The 12,796-nt window shown below is 42.5% G+C and overlaps 1 protein-coding gene across 1 annotated transcript; it reads left to right on the top strand.

Annotated features, from left to right (window-relative positions):
* Positions 1-2,866: 2,866 nt before the first annotated feature.
* On the top strand, positions 2,867-10,569 carry LOC121860446 (SCAN domain-containing protein 3-like). Its single transcript, XM_042357601.1, has 4 exons — positions 2,867-2,954; positions 5,912-5,916; positions 9,327-9,701; positions 9,844-10,569. Exons 1-4 carry the CDS (start codon positions 2,867-2,869, stop codon positions 10,567-10,569), a joined length of 1,194 nt encoding a protein of 397 aa, XP_042213535.1.
* Positions 10,570-12,796: the final 2,227 nt, after the last annotated feature.

Here is a 12,796-nt window from a genome sequence, read left to right as displayed (position 1 = left end):
GGTGGAGGAGGGGTCCGATATCAGGGATAGTACACATCAGGTAGTTCCAGCGATGCTTGATTCCATGGGTGAATGCAGCAAAGGCCGCATGTGGCTCTGTGTTAGTAATCTCAGACAGAGCTTGGATTTCACTAACCCACTCATTCACCTTTCCCGCTACGTACTCTGTCTTGAAGTCTGCAGTGCCAATTACTGCCCCTAGATGTCTTTGGCCGTCCTTAGTTTTTTTTACCTCACTTCCGCCAAAAACCTCCAATGCCTGTTCATAATGTTCTGTCTTCACGTTGAGGAAGGACTTCATGGCGTTTGGGTGGTACCCTATTTGTGGACCTCGCGATGTTGCCAAGTCCCATCACTTTTTGATGCCCTCCACTTTTCCTGCTCCTGTAAGGTCATCAGCATATGCCACTTGTTTGACCCCAGTTGTTTCAAATTTTATTTCTTTTTGGAGCACTGATAGGCCAATTGCATACATTGCCATTGCAACAGGGTCCCCCTGTGTTGTTCCCTCGGTCGACTGTAAGATGGTATCACCTCTTAGATCCTTGTTGTTTACTATGTAGAGGTCTGATGGATTCCTATACGAATTTTCAACATACATCGCAAAGCTTGGACACTTGATCTTGATGTTGTGCAGTGCACCCTTGCGGTTAAATATGTTGAATGCGTTTGAAGCATCCACCAGGAGAACGGTCTCACAATCACGCTGCTCAAATATGAATCTCATGGCGTGAATGGCAGCCTCCCCACCAGCCTGATGGCCAGCACACACTTGTAGGTTCCCTTCTGCTGCCCTGACATCCTCCTTTACCACCTCCATTATGCATTTTCCGATGATCCGCCTCAGCACTTCCCCCACCCCTATAGGTCTACATCCTGGTTTCTTTTCCAGAGGAATAAGGCGGCAGGCTGTCAGGGCCTGGAGGTGATAGCAGCAAGAGGATGCAAGCTTTCTTGCAAGGGCGGCAATGGCAGTGCAGAGATCACTTGCTACAGGGCCAAACTTGTTTGTACTGAGGATGACTCTCCAACCGTTTGCATCCAGACCTGAAGGGCCGGCTCCTCCTCGAGTCTTCAGTGCCTTTTTCCACACCATCTCTCCTGTTATTTTCTCGAACAGGACAGCATTTGGTGGGATATAGTCACCCTGGAACCTGATGACTTCGTCTTCGCTTGCAGGGTGATGTTTCTCTTTCAATAGTTTTAATGTCTCTCTGTTTATTGGCATCACCCCACCGGAGGATTCCTCTGTGAGAGATCTTACCGCAAGAAACACTTTTCCCACACGCATTTTGTTTCCAAATTTTCTTGCTATGTCATCGGTGTTTTGCTTTCCGTCACCCATAATTTTTAGTCTCTCCTGCAGTGTTCTTGCTTCACATAGGAGATCAACTAGGGCCCCAGACTGCCACATTGTCAATCTTCTCTTCATTGCTGCCACATTTTCTTTGTGCTTAGCCTTTGTGTGTGTCCTCTGACAAAATAGATGTGGTATTATTGCCAGTATTTGAAGAGCTAGGGGGGCGAGGAAGCGGTCCTGAGTGTAATCAATCATGAAGCGAGTCATCTCCCGAATCATTTCTTTGGTGGCCGCACACTTGGGTGGTTCAATAAGTTAGCGGGCGACCACTTGACAATTTCTGAGTAGGTTTATTTGACCCATATGTCTGTATTTTCCATCGACATGCCATTCCACTGAGGTGGCTGTCTCATATTCTCCCCGTGGACACCTGCTACTAAGGGAGCAGCATTTGTTAGTACTACATTTTCGGGTTGAGTAGACTCACTGCTATCATTTCGGATATCATCGGGTAGTTGGGTCCCGGCGATATCCACTGTGGCCACCTGTGTCGGCTCCCTGCGGCGTGGGTTCCGACACTGGTCTCGCCTCTTGCAATACACACATGGTCGGTTGTTTCTCGCACAAACACAATTTGTGCAGTTTTGGTTCGGGTTAGCACAGACGCAGCAATGATTGTTGCCAGGCATAGTGAACAGCACCTTGCGCGACAGTTACGTCCGCCTCCGAACATCTGATTTAGTCCCAGGCACAAGATAATACTGGTTCTTATGAGGGAAGGGCGGAGAGGTGACAGGCTGGACTGCTGTGTCCTGGTAGTAGGGGCATACGTGCGCGCGTGGGTATCCAGGCTACCCCTCCCCCCCCCAAGGGCGACCATCCATACGTCAGAATGATACACTATGGACCAAGAGCTACTACTACTACTACTACTACTACTACTACTATACATAATAATAATAATAATAATAATAATAATAATAATAATAATAATAATAATAATAATAATAATAATAATAATAATAATAATAATAATAATAATAATAAATAAATACAAAAATTACACAAAATCATGAGTGAGAAACGATAAATGTATGTTGTGTTGTCAAGATAAGAGAAACAATTGAGACCTGCAATTGGGTTTTAAATGAGGCAGAAAGTCAGATCACCAACCTGGGACTTGGTCACAACAGGGATGAAAGAATATCCTGTAGACAGTGCTACTCAAAGGTGTGGTCCGCGGACCGGTGCCGGTCCGTGAGCCATCGTCTGCCGGTACGCGGAGAGTTTTCAGAAAAGAAAGAAACGATAGTCACGTTCCACACCACGTGACACTGCCGGGACATCTGACTCGGTCTTTTTTTTTTTACATTTTCATTGTAGTTTTTATATTTATTATGGCTATATTTTTCATTTACTCACTCATGTTAAAAGTCATTGCTATGCAACTAACGAATGCGATATAATGAACAGCAAAACAGCGAACTGAAATACGTATGGTAGTTATTTAATTTCGGATAAAATAAATGTATGCATCCCATTAAAAGAAATGGCCGATTTTTTACTATGCGTGCCAGCCGTGAAGGGTGTCACACAGCTGGCAACCCTGCTATTCCACACGTGTGGATCAGCAGTCTGCGATGTCAGGTCGCAGGTCAGTGGTTAGTTACCATCAAGAAGTGGAACAGAGAGCATCATACGGGTATCTGCGTGTTTGTCATTTGTGACCCCATCCCAACCCACTTTTATATTCATTATATTTTTCCTGTATAAAATAATATTACTACGAATGTTCAAATAATATTTTCTCTGATCGTAAACAATTAATTGTATGGCACAAATAAGGTACTGGTCCCTGGCACACTGGGAAGACTTGTTACGTCAATGATGATTGGCCTTAGAATGAATAAGACATCATGTCTTCATGTTTAGTACAGTTAGTCTCAAAATGCCCCTGAAATAGGACATATATCAAAAGATTTTCCTGGGGGGAGGGGGGGGGGGCCTATAGGCCCCGGGATTGGCTCGCTTCGCTGGCCGGTCCGTGGCACATTGAAAAAAACCATGCCGGTCCGCCACATCAGATAGTTTGAGAAGCGCTGCTGTAGACAATTGTACTTGTATCTTGTATATACAGTATATTTATAATTCTCTCTCTCTCTCTCTCTCTCTCTCTCTCTCTCTCTCTCTCTCAATTAATCTGTTCCCTATCTGTCATAGGAACATTAATGGTTGCAGACAAGTCAGAGGTTGTCATCATAAACATACGTGCTGAGAGCCAAAAGAGGACTGTGCAAGAAATTGATTATACATGGGTACCTGATGTACTGTCAGAGAAAGAACCTGAGGAACAGAGACCAGTTCTGATGCTCTTATCACTGAAAATAAAGAGGGTGGGAGAAGGAGTGGATATATTTGCGTGGGCAGATAGAAAATGTTGTTATTAAGGCTACTGTTGCTACCCCTTTTTGCACTTTACTCCCACTAGTTTTCAGTTTTTTTTAACAGAGTCCAAAACTCGAAACAGTTTCATAAATAGGAATATCAATGAAACAATACTCGAGACACGCTTCATAACAGTTAGACAAAGTGTGACTTTTATAAAAGTATGTGAATCAATAGGCGAAATATTAATAACACTGATAATATTACATTATATACACGGTAACGTTATCGTAAACGGAATGCCGTACTGCTTTATGGGTTCGAATACCTTAAGACACCTATATTCATGCTACGTATTTTGATGGTCTGTCGGGGTAATATCTGCAAGTCTCTCGAAGTAATCTGGTAGAAAGTCGATTTGCAATAAGGTGGTGTCAAAGGTCATGAGTCTCATGACGCAGTGGTATAATGCAAAATATTATGCGAAAAGGGCAATAAAGATATTCTCAGTAGTTATTTTTTCTTCCGTTCAAGTAAATTTTTTCTCGACTGGTATTTCTGTAATATACTGATCTGAGGTGGATATCAGTCGAGCACGACCCTTCGCAGCTTACAGTACAGTAAGCCCGAAAGCGTATCGCTACTTGTCTGATGTACCATAAATGTGAGTCTATGGATGACCGTGAACGTCTAGGTGTTTTATCTTTTGATAACAAGTGTTAGTGAAGGTAGCCCTTGTGATGTGATGTCATCATAACGCCTGTTACCTTATACCCACTTTATTAATAGATTTAGTACAACTGGGAGGTAAGGATCTTCTGTGGGTAACTGTACACTCACGCGCCATAGTTTCCATGCACCGTCTACCCCTACTCCTGACTAAATGGAAGTCGTAGCCTTGGCTTCATACCGAACGTCTTCCCCCCCCCCCCCCCCCCTCCCACTCATCGTTCAGTGGCGTAATGTGGTAGCTCGAAGCTTCGCTGGATTGTACGAATAGCAGTTCATGATGTAATATTTGAGAGAATATATGCACGATACAGGTTTTTTAGTGACTTCACAACGCTTTATTTACCATTACTATACTTAACATCACTATACAAGAGGGACCGTTCGGTTTGCAGCCCTACTACGACTTCCCTCGAGCCAGGAGTAGGGGTAGAGGGTGCATGGAAACTATGGCGCGTTAGTGTACATATAGTTATAATTTACCTTTCGTAAACTGCACTTATCTAATTACATAACTAGAACTGAAATGCATTGCTTTTCTTTTAACCTTCCCTTCTCTGGTACTGCATATATATGTACATTCTGTGTCCTTAGGTAAAGTTTTATGCAAGATTTGACACTCTACTAGTATTATTTTCTAAGTGAAATACTGAGATAATACAGTGCAGTATATGGGAAAATAAAATGTTCTGTTTATACGGGGTGGGAAGTAGTGGAGGGAGCGCCGGAATCCACTTGATGAAGTCAGCAAAGCTCCACCCACCTGCGCTTATGTTAACCTCCTCTTCTATGGTCTTGGCCAGGGGGTTACCGGTAACGAGGGCTGCCGAGAGCTTGCCAGGGCCTCGGGGAAAGATGAATTTTGGGGCTCCCATTTAGCCTTTGAACAATGTTAAACAAAAATCTAAAACAGTTTGTTCAATGTACCTATTTTTAGAGTTCCGTTTAATTCGATTAACTACTTTACAAATTAATTAAATATTTACATCCCTTTTCCCGGGACCCCTAGAGGCCCAGGCCCCGGGAATTTATCCTTCCCCGCTCTTTCAGTGGCCCTGCCTGTAATCCCCCTTTTCCCACCTCTCCACAACCCCCCATCCCCACCAAGACACTAATGCAAGGGTTGATGATAAAATCACTATAATACTTATACAGTACAGCGATATTTTCAACTCGTAAAGAATTGATACAGGTATTGACAGTAAAAATGTCAATAAAATACCATACCATCCGAGGGGTAGGGGTAGAGGGAGTTAGCATTTGCTTAAATAACACTCCAGTGCTATGATAGGACCCTCGTTGTGAGAGAGCCCTCGCCATACCGTGTGGGACCGACTATACCACACGGAGAGGGAAATACTACAGCCACATATCATCTTCTACAACATTACCCGAGAGGGAAGTTCAACATCTATATGAAATGCTCCACAACACCAAATTATCAGTGATTAATAATAACCTGTATCTTCACTCTATGTCTCCTTTTTGTATTGACAGATTTGGTAAGTAATCCACTCCTCAATACTACTACTATACCTAATACTGTAATCCCAATGTTACCATTGTATATTTTCAGCCTTTGACTGCTGTGCTCTTCAATAATCGTTAATTATTATTATTATTATTATTATTATTACATACTGCAACTTTGCTGTCACTTGGAATCGAGTATGACGATCCTCCAGCTATGATACAATGATATGAGTTATTAAGGATGTACACCTAGGTTGGTGAGATCCGAGGTGACTAAAGAGGCCGATACAGGACCGGCAGGGTCGATCACAAATGTTGCACATGTGGGGTCTACATCTAATGCAGGAGGTCGGCAGCAGCTTCTTTCTGGTGTTGGCGCTTGTCTGCCTCGTTATGCAGTCAGGCTAATTTGAAAGTATTGACCCCTTCTTGTGTGGTGGTCCTCCAAGCGTTACGGTGTGGAGTAATCGTCTCCCAGGTGAGGAGGTCGATTACCAGGTTTGTCTTAAGACTATCCTTATATCTTTTCAGTTGTCCGCCAGCGTTACGATTACTCTTCGTTAGGTGACTGTAAAGTAGCTGCTTTGGCAGTCTACTGTTGTCCATGTGGGTAACATGGCCAGTCCAGCGTATTTGTATATGGATAATGGTAGCCTCAATGTTTCTACAGTTGGTGTCAGCAAGAATTCTGGCATTTGTTCTCTTGTCTTCCCAGCGAACTCGGAAGATGGAAGGCATACTACATTGGTAAAAGTTTTGAAGTGCCTTGATGTGCCTCCTGTATGTAACCCATGTCTCACTGCCATATAGCAGGGTGAGGAGGACCACTGCTTGATATACGTGTAGCTTTGTACATAATTTCAGCTCCCTAAAGCTGAAGACACGGTTTCGGAGTCTGCTAAAGGCTTGAGATGCACATCTGATCTGATGCTGAATCACTTCATCGATGTCCGCGGTGATGGACAGATGGGAGCCGAGATATCGAAAGTGGGTAACATTAGAGAGGGTAGTACTGTTAAGCTGCATGGATGGTGGAGGTGTGGCTGAACTAAGGGCAGGTTTTCTGGATCTCCTGTAGGTCGCGTTCAGTGTGAGCGACAAGGGTGAGGTCGTCTGCATACTGTAGTTTAGTAATGGAAGCTGCCGACACCTCTGTTCTTACATGGGGTCGTCTTATGTTGAAAAGACCCTTCATTCTGTACTCGATGTCCACCCCGCCGGCTAAGTTGGGGCTGACACAAGTAAGGAAGACAGCCAAGAAAAAGGAAAAGAGAGCTGGTGCCAGCACACACCGTTGTTTAACTCCCGTTTAGATGGGGAAGAACTCTGACTGGGTGCCCTTGTGCAGGACACTGCCGTTCGTGCAATCGTGGAGTTGCCTCACAATGCGGATGACTTATGGTGGTCAGCCAAAACGGCTGAGGGTCCACCAGAGGGCTTCCCTGTTGGTAAGGTCGATGCAAGCCATGTACAGGTCACGATGTTGTTCTCTGCAATTTTCCTGTATCTGACGGGCAGCACAGATCATGTCAGTGGTGCTACTTGGTGATTTAAAGCCACATTGAGATTTTGGGAGGAAGTTTTTCGCCTCAAGAAGAAGTCTGTTTAGGAGGACTCGGGCGATAATCTTACCAGCTACGGACAGCAGCGAGATCCCACGGTAGTTGCCACAGTCTGATTGGTCTCCCTTGTTCTTTTAAATATTAACGATGGAGGCATGTTTCAGAGCTTGGGGGAATGTCTCCCTTTCACATAAATTCTCCAGGAGAGAGTAAAGACGGCTGGTAAGCAGAGGTCCTCCTGCTTTATACACCTCGGCCCTAAGGCTTTGTTATTTTTTATCTGTTGATGGCAGTTGCTACCTCATCCAGGGATGGGGGATAGCTGAGATGGGTCAGCTCTGGATGCTGAGGGACCTGTTGGGTGTCAGGACATCCACATCGGTGTTTCGGTTGAGCAGTGAATGACAGTGCTCTTTCCAGTTCATCGATTTTTATTATGGAGTTACCGTCGGATGAACAGAAGGGGGCTGCGCCACGAGTGATTGGCCCAGAAAATGTTTTAATGGATTAAACAATACGCGCTTCTTGTGCTGATCTGCATTTTTTTGTGTTTCACACGCTTTATTTTTAAATCAGTCGTTTTTTAGTTTGCGAAGTTCCCGCTGGGCTGCCGCTTTCTTCTTGCGGAAGGTATCATCCTTGGTCCGAGATTGAGGGTTGTTTCCTTTACACACACACACACACACACACACACACACACACACACACACATACATCTTATATTTTATGGATGTACAGGCCCAGACAAAAGTTATTGATACAGTCTCGCAATGTTTCTCAAACTGGGGGCCATGACCCCCTAGGGGCCACGGCAAGATTTAGGGGGCCATGTCGGGCTAGTGTACGTAGTATATGTTTGGAGAAAATGTGGAAACTGTGATTCAACTTTTTTCTTTGTTACTTTGCCTTGTTAGGGGAGAATTCTTTTTATTTTTTTATTTATCTTTTGTTTTTTGTCATTGTGTGTAATGATAATACCCGTACGGTACAGTTTACACAGTATTTGGAGAAAATGTGGAAACTGTGATTCAACTTTTTTCTTTGTTACTTTGCCTTGTTAGGGGAGAATTCTTTTTATTTTTTTATTTATCTTTTGTTTTTTGTCATTGTGTGTAATGATAATACCCGTACGGTACAGTTTACACAGTATGGTGCAGCAGCTAGTTTTTCATTTCCAACGGATTCGCTCAGATTGCACGATTCTAGTTCCTGTCAGCAGGGTGACGGGCGCTGGACTGAGTCACTGATCTCACATATTCTTTGCATGTCCGTGTGTCATCGCTTTACAAGTGATCAGACCGAATGTTCTCAGTCTGACTCAAGATATCATTAAGAAAATATGTGAGTGTACTGTGAGTGGACTGTATGTGTATGTTTTACTTATGATTGCATAGGCATTTTATGTATGTTTACATACAGTATGTATGGACTTCATGCATGTTTGTGTGTTTACCATTCGAATTATTTTCTCATTTTGGTTTTTTATTATAATTTTTAGTCTTTATCATTTGTTGTTTCTGTGACATTCTGGTTTTTTTAAAGAACTAGTCAACATTTAGAGATTACAAATTTTCAGTAAAACCAAGAGATTCATGATTGTCTTATATTTCTGTTTTTTATTATAATTTTTAGTCTTTATCATTCGTCTGTTTCTGTCTGTTTGGCATTGTTCTTTTTATAATTTCCTTAGAATTGCGATGGCTGCCAGTGTTGCTAAGAAGCGGAAGTAAATGATGAATACATTAACTACGGAATTACATCAATCCTCGCTGATGGCATCGAGAAACCTCAGTGTGTGTTGTGTTTCAAAGTGCTGGAGAACGATACCATGAAGCCGAGTAAGCTGAAGCATCATCTGACGACAATCCACCCCCCAGTATAAGGAGAGAGACACCGATTTCCTCAAGCGCCATGAACGGAGTTTGGGAAAACAAAGAGTGGATGAGAGTGGTGCCTTCCAACAACCGATCTTAAGTGTAGTTGAGACATCATATGAGGTTTCCATTGAAATAGCAAAGAAGAAGAAGGCCCACACGATTGGTGAAACTTTAATTAAGCCGTGTTCCTTAAAGATGGTCAAGCGGGTTCTTGGAGAGGCAAGTCAACGTAAGATTCAGCAGGTTTCCTTGTCAGTCTACACGGTGAAACGGAGAATTAGTGAAATGTCAGATGATATCATGGAACAAGTGATACAGGAGATTAAATCATCTCCAACTGGTATGTTTGCAATACAGCTGGATGAGTCAACGGGTGTGAGTTCTTGTGCACAGCTACTCGTGTTTGTTAGGTATGTATTCTTGAGTGACATCAAGGATGAATATCTGTTCTGTACACAGCTTGAAACTACCACAACAGCTTTAGATGTGATGGGAAAGTTGACTTATTTCTTTACAGCTAACAGGATCACCTGGAAATATTTGTTGTGGAGGCTGTACTGATGGGGCTCCGGCGATGCTGGGATCGAAATCGGGATTACAGAAACACGTCAAGGAAGTAGCTCCGAGTGCCAAAGGGATTCATTGTATGATCCATCGTTTTGCAATGGCGGCGAAAACCTTTCCTGATGCCCTTTGCAAGATCCTGGAGGTAGTGGTAAAATGCGTCAACTTTGTGAAAACAGGAGATTTGAACTCTCGCCTTTTCCAGAACCTTTGTAGAGGCATGGATTCAGAGCATGAAACCCTCCTCTTTTACTACAAAGTGCGAAGGCCTTCCACCGGTAATGTTGTGTTCGAACTTCGAGGAGAACTTAAGTTGTTCCTGGAAATGAAAGGGAAGGATGATCTACTAAGTCACTTCAACGAGGTGTCGTGGGAGCCACGTCTTGCGTACCTGGCAGACACATTTGAGCAGCTAAACAGGCTGAATCTCAAGCTGCACGGCAAGGAAATAAATGTATTTCACCACATGGATTGTATTCGTACATTTTTTGACAAACTCCAGAACTGGCAAAGGAAAGTCAGTGCAGGAAATGTTGCCATGTTTGAAAATATCTCAATTGTTCTTGACGAGATTGTAGAGGATCATCTACTTGACCCATCACTCAAAAATGAAATAATTCAGCACTTGAAATCCTTGGAAAGTGAGCTCAAAAGGAACTTCCCAGTGGCCCAAGGTTAAAAATGCTTTGAAAACCTTTGATCTAGATGTATGATAGTTATTTAGTGGGTCCCTTATTTTTGGCCTGACCTCACTAGTCACGTCACCCCCCTTCTCTTAAGCTCCTCTACGTGTGTGTTGGTGTGGGGATTAGTGGATGACATCATTATGACCTGACCTCATGTTTTTAAGGTCACCCTGTATATTTAAGCCTCTCTCTGTACATGTAATCCAGTTGCTTCTGAAGATGTCTTGAATAAAGACGAAAGCTAAGGTGCTCCGTTGTTTCACTTTTCCCGTGTGATTTTATATAGCCTATATATATATATATATATATATATATATATATATATATATATATATATATATATATATATATATATATATATATATATATCTTTCTCTCTTCTCTCTTTCTCTCTTTCTCTCTTCATTTTAAATCCCTTATAACACGCCAGACTTTTAGACATATAATGAACGACCTCACCCCTTTACTGTTAAGTCATTCATCTCTCTATTACGAACCTCACCCAGCACTACGAAGCGCCATCTATTGTCCTGATCTACCCTACCCCACCACCACGAAGCAACGCCATCTAGGACAGAAGACACATGTATGACGTCTTAATTCTGCCGAGGTTTCCCTTCTCCATATCCTGGGTTGCGTCACCTCCTCAAAGTCTTCTTTGTCAGCTCCAATTCGAGGAGAGGCACTTGGCTCTGGGAAGTGACCACAGAATCATCTATCCTCTAAACCTACGTGCAGTGACTACCTACCGTCTTCTACAATACTCAGCCTTACTCGTCAGCCATCTCAGCTCCTCACTTAAGTACATGTATCTTGTATTACCTCCCCCACGTCCACTTGCTTCAAAATTGTTTGTTGTATTAATATGTATATACTGTTAATGTTTAGGTTAAGTTTGGTTAAGGGTAATTTATAAGCTGAATATTTTGTTAAGGGATTTATGGTACTCTATTATATACAACGAAAACTCGCATCCTTTGTCTACCCTTTTATAGTCCGATTGTCTTTGTTTTTTTTTATTGTTGTTACCTGTTGGGATCTGGGTAGACGTATAACTATATTCTAAATCCCCAACTCGTAACAAATGGCGACCGTGACAGGACACGACCTTAAGTACCATATTCCTTCCTCCCTTGTTACTCAGTGTTAATTATTCCTCCCAGTCACTTCTGTTCACAATTGCTTTACGGTAGTTTAAAGTTTCCTTCATATGTGTGTGCATATATTGGTATTATCGTATAGTAAGAGTGACAGACGTAGGATATTAGGTTCCAAGTGTCATAAGGCTTACCTGTTATTACACGTGGCGGTTGTGTAGTAAGTCTTATCGAGTGTTGGGAAGAATCCGGATCTGTTTAATGCCGTACCCTCACTCCAGAGTAGGTTGTTCCATAGTCACTAGTTTACGGTGAAGTGATATCTTGGGACGCCACGCTCTACCAGGACCCCATAATTATAAAGCCTCAATTATTGTTCTTCTCATTATCTCATTCAGGGTCAATCATACCATTTATCAGGGTTGTTAATCCGGATCTTTATATTAATGCCATCATCCTTCCTCTTTCAAGTATATCAGGATTTGTTAATCCGGATCTTTATATTAATGCCGTAATACGCCTTACCTCTTTCAAGTCTCTTATCCTTATCTAAGGATCTTCTCAGAAGAACAATAATCATAAGTGTAATTTCCCTAGGTATAACTTGGTTAGTTTCCAGGACTTTCTGGTTATCCACTGCCGTGATATTTTCTAGGGTAATCCACTTATCTTATCTTTTGACCATTAGTTAATTTATCCTATTTTCTTAACAATGGCCACCTCAGGTTTTGATCTCCAGGATTTTATTGAAAATCCTTCCGTAGCTAAATTACGTGTTAATATCCTGAAGAAAGAATGGAAAGAAATAGCCAACTATTATAATATCCCATTTTCACAGCAACTGACTAAGGAAATGTTAAAAATCATGTGATTGAAGTGCTGGTTCAACATGAAGTTTTAAAAGAATCCGCTGTTGACAGATTAACGCCCATGTCCAAGAAACTTCAACCACTATCCACCACCCCTCCTCACTCAGAAGTTGCTTCAGGTCTGGCTAGCCCTCAAGAAAAAACACAACGAATAGACGCCTTGGAACTAGAACGAGCTAGGTTCGAGTTCCAAATCAAAATGAAAGAACTAGAGTTGGAACAGGCCAAGTTGGAGAAGGAGGCCAAGTTGGAGC

This window comes from Homarus americanus, unplaced genomic scaffold, assembly GCF_018991925.1.
Source record: "Homarus americanus isolate GMGI-L3 unplaced genomic scaffold, GMGI_Hamer_2.0 scaffold34156, whole genome shotgun sequence".
Lineage (NCBI taxonomy): Eukaryota > Metazoa > Arthropoda > Malacostraca > Decapoda > Nephropidae > Homarus > Homarus americanus.
This window is presented reverse-complemented; position numbering and strand designations above follow the sequence as displayed.

Coding starts and splice junctions, on each gene's coding strand:
- LOC121860446 (XM_042357601.1), top strand. CDS start 2,867: ATGCGTGCCAGCCGTGAAGGGTGTCACACAGCTGGCAACCCTGCTATT. Junction 9,702..9,843: donor AGCTGGATGAGTCAACGGGT/GTGAGTTCTTGT, acceptor ATTTCTTTACAG/CTAACAGGATCACCTGGAAA.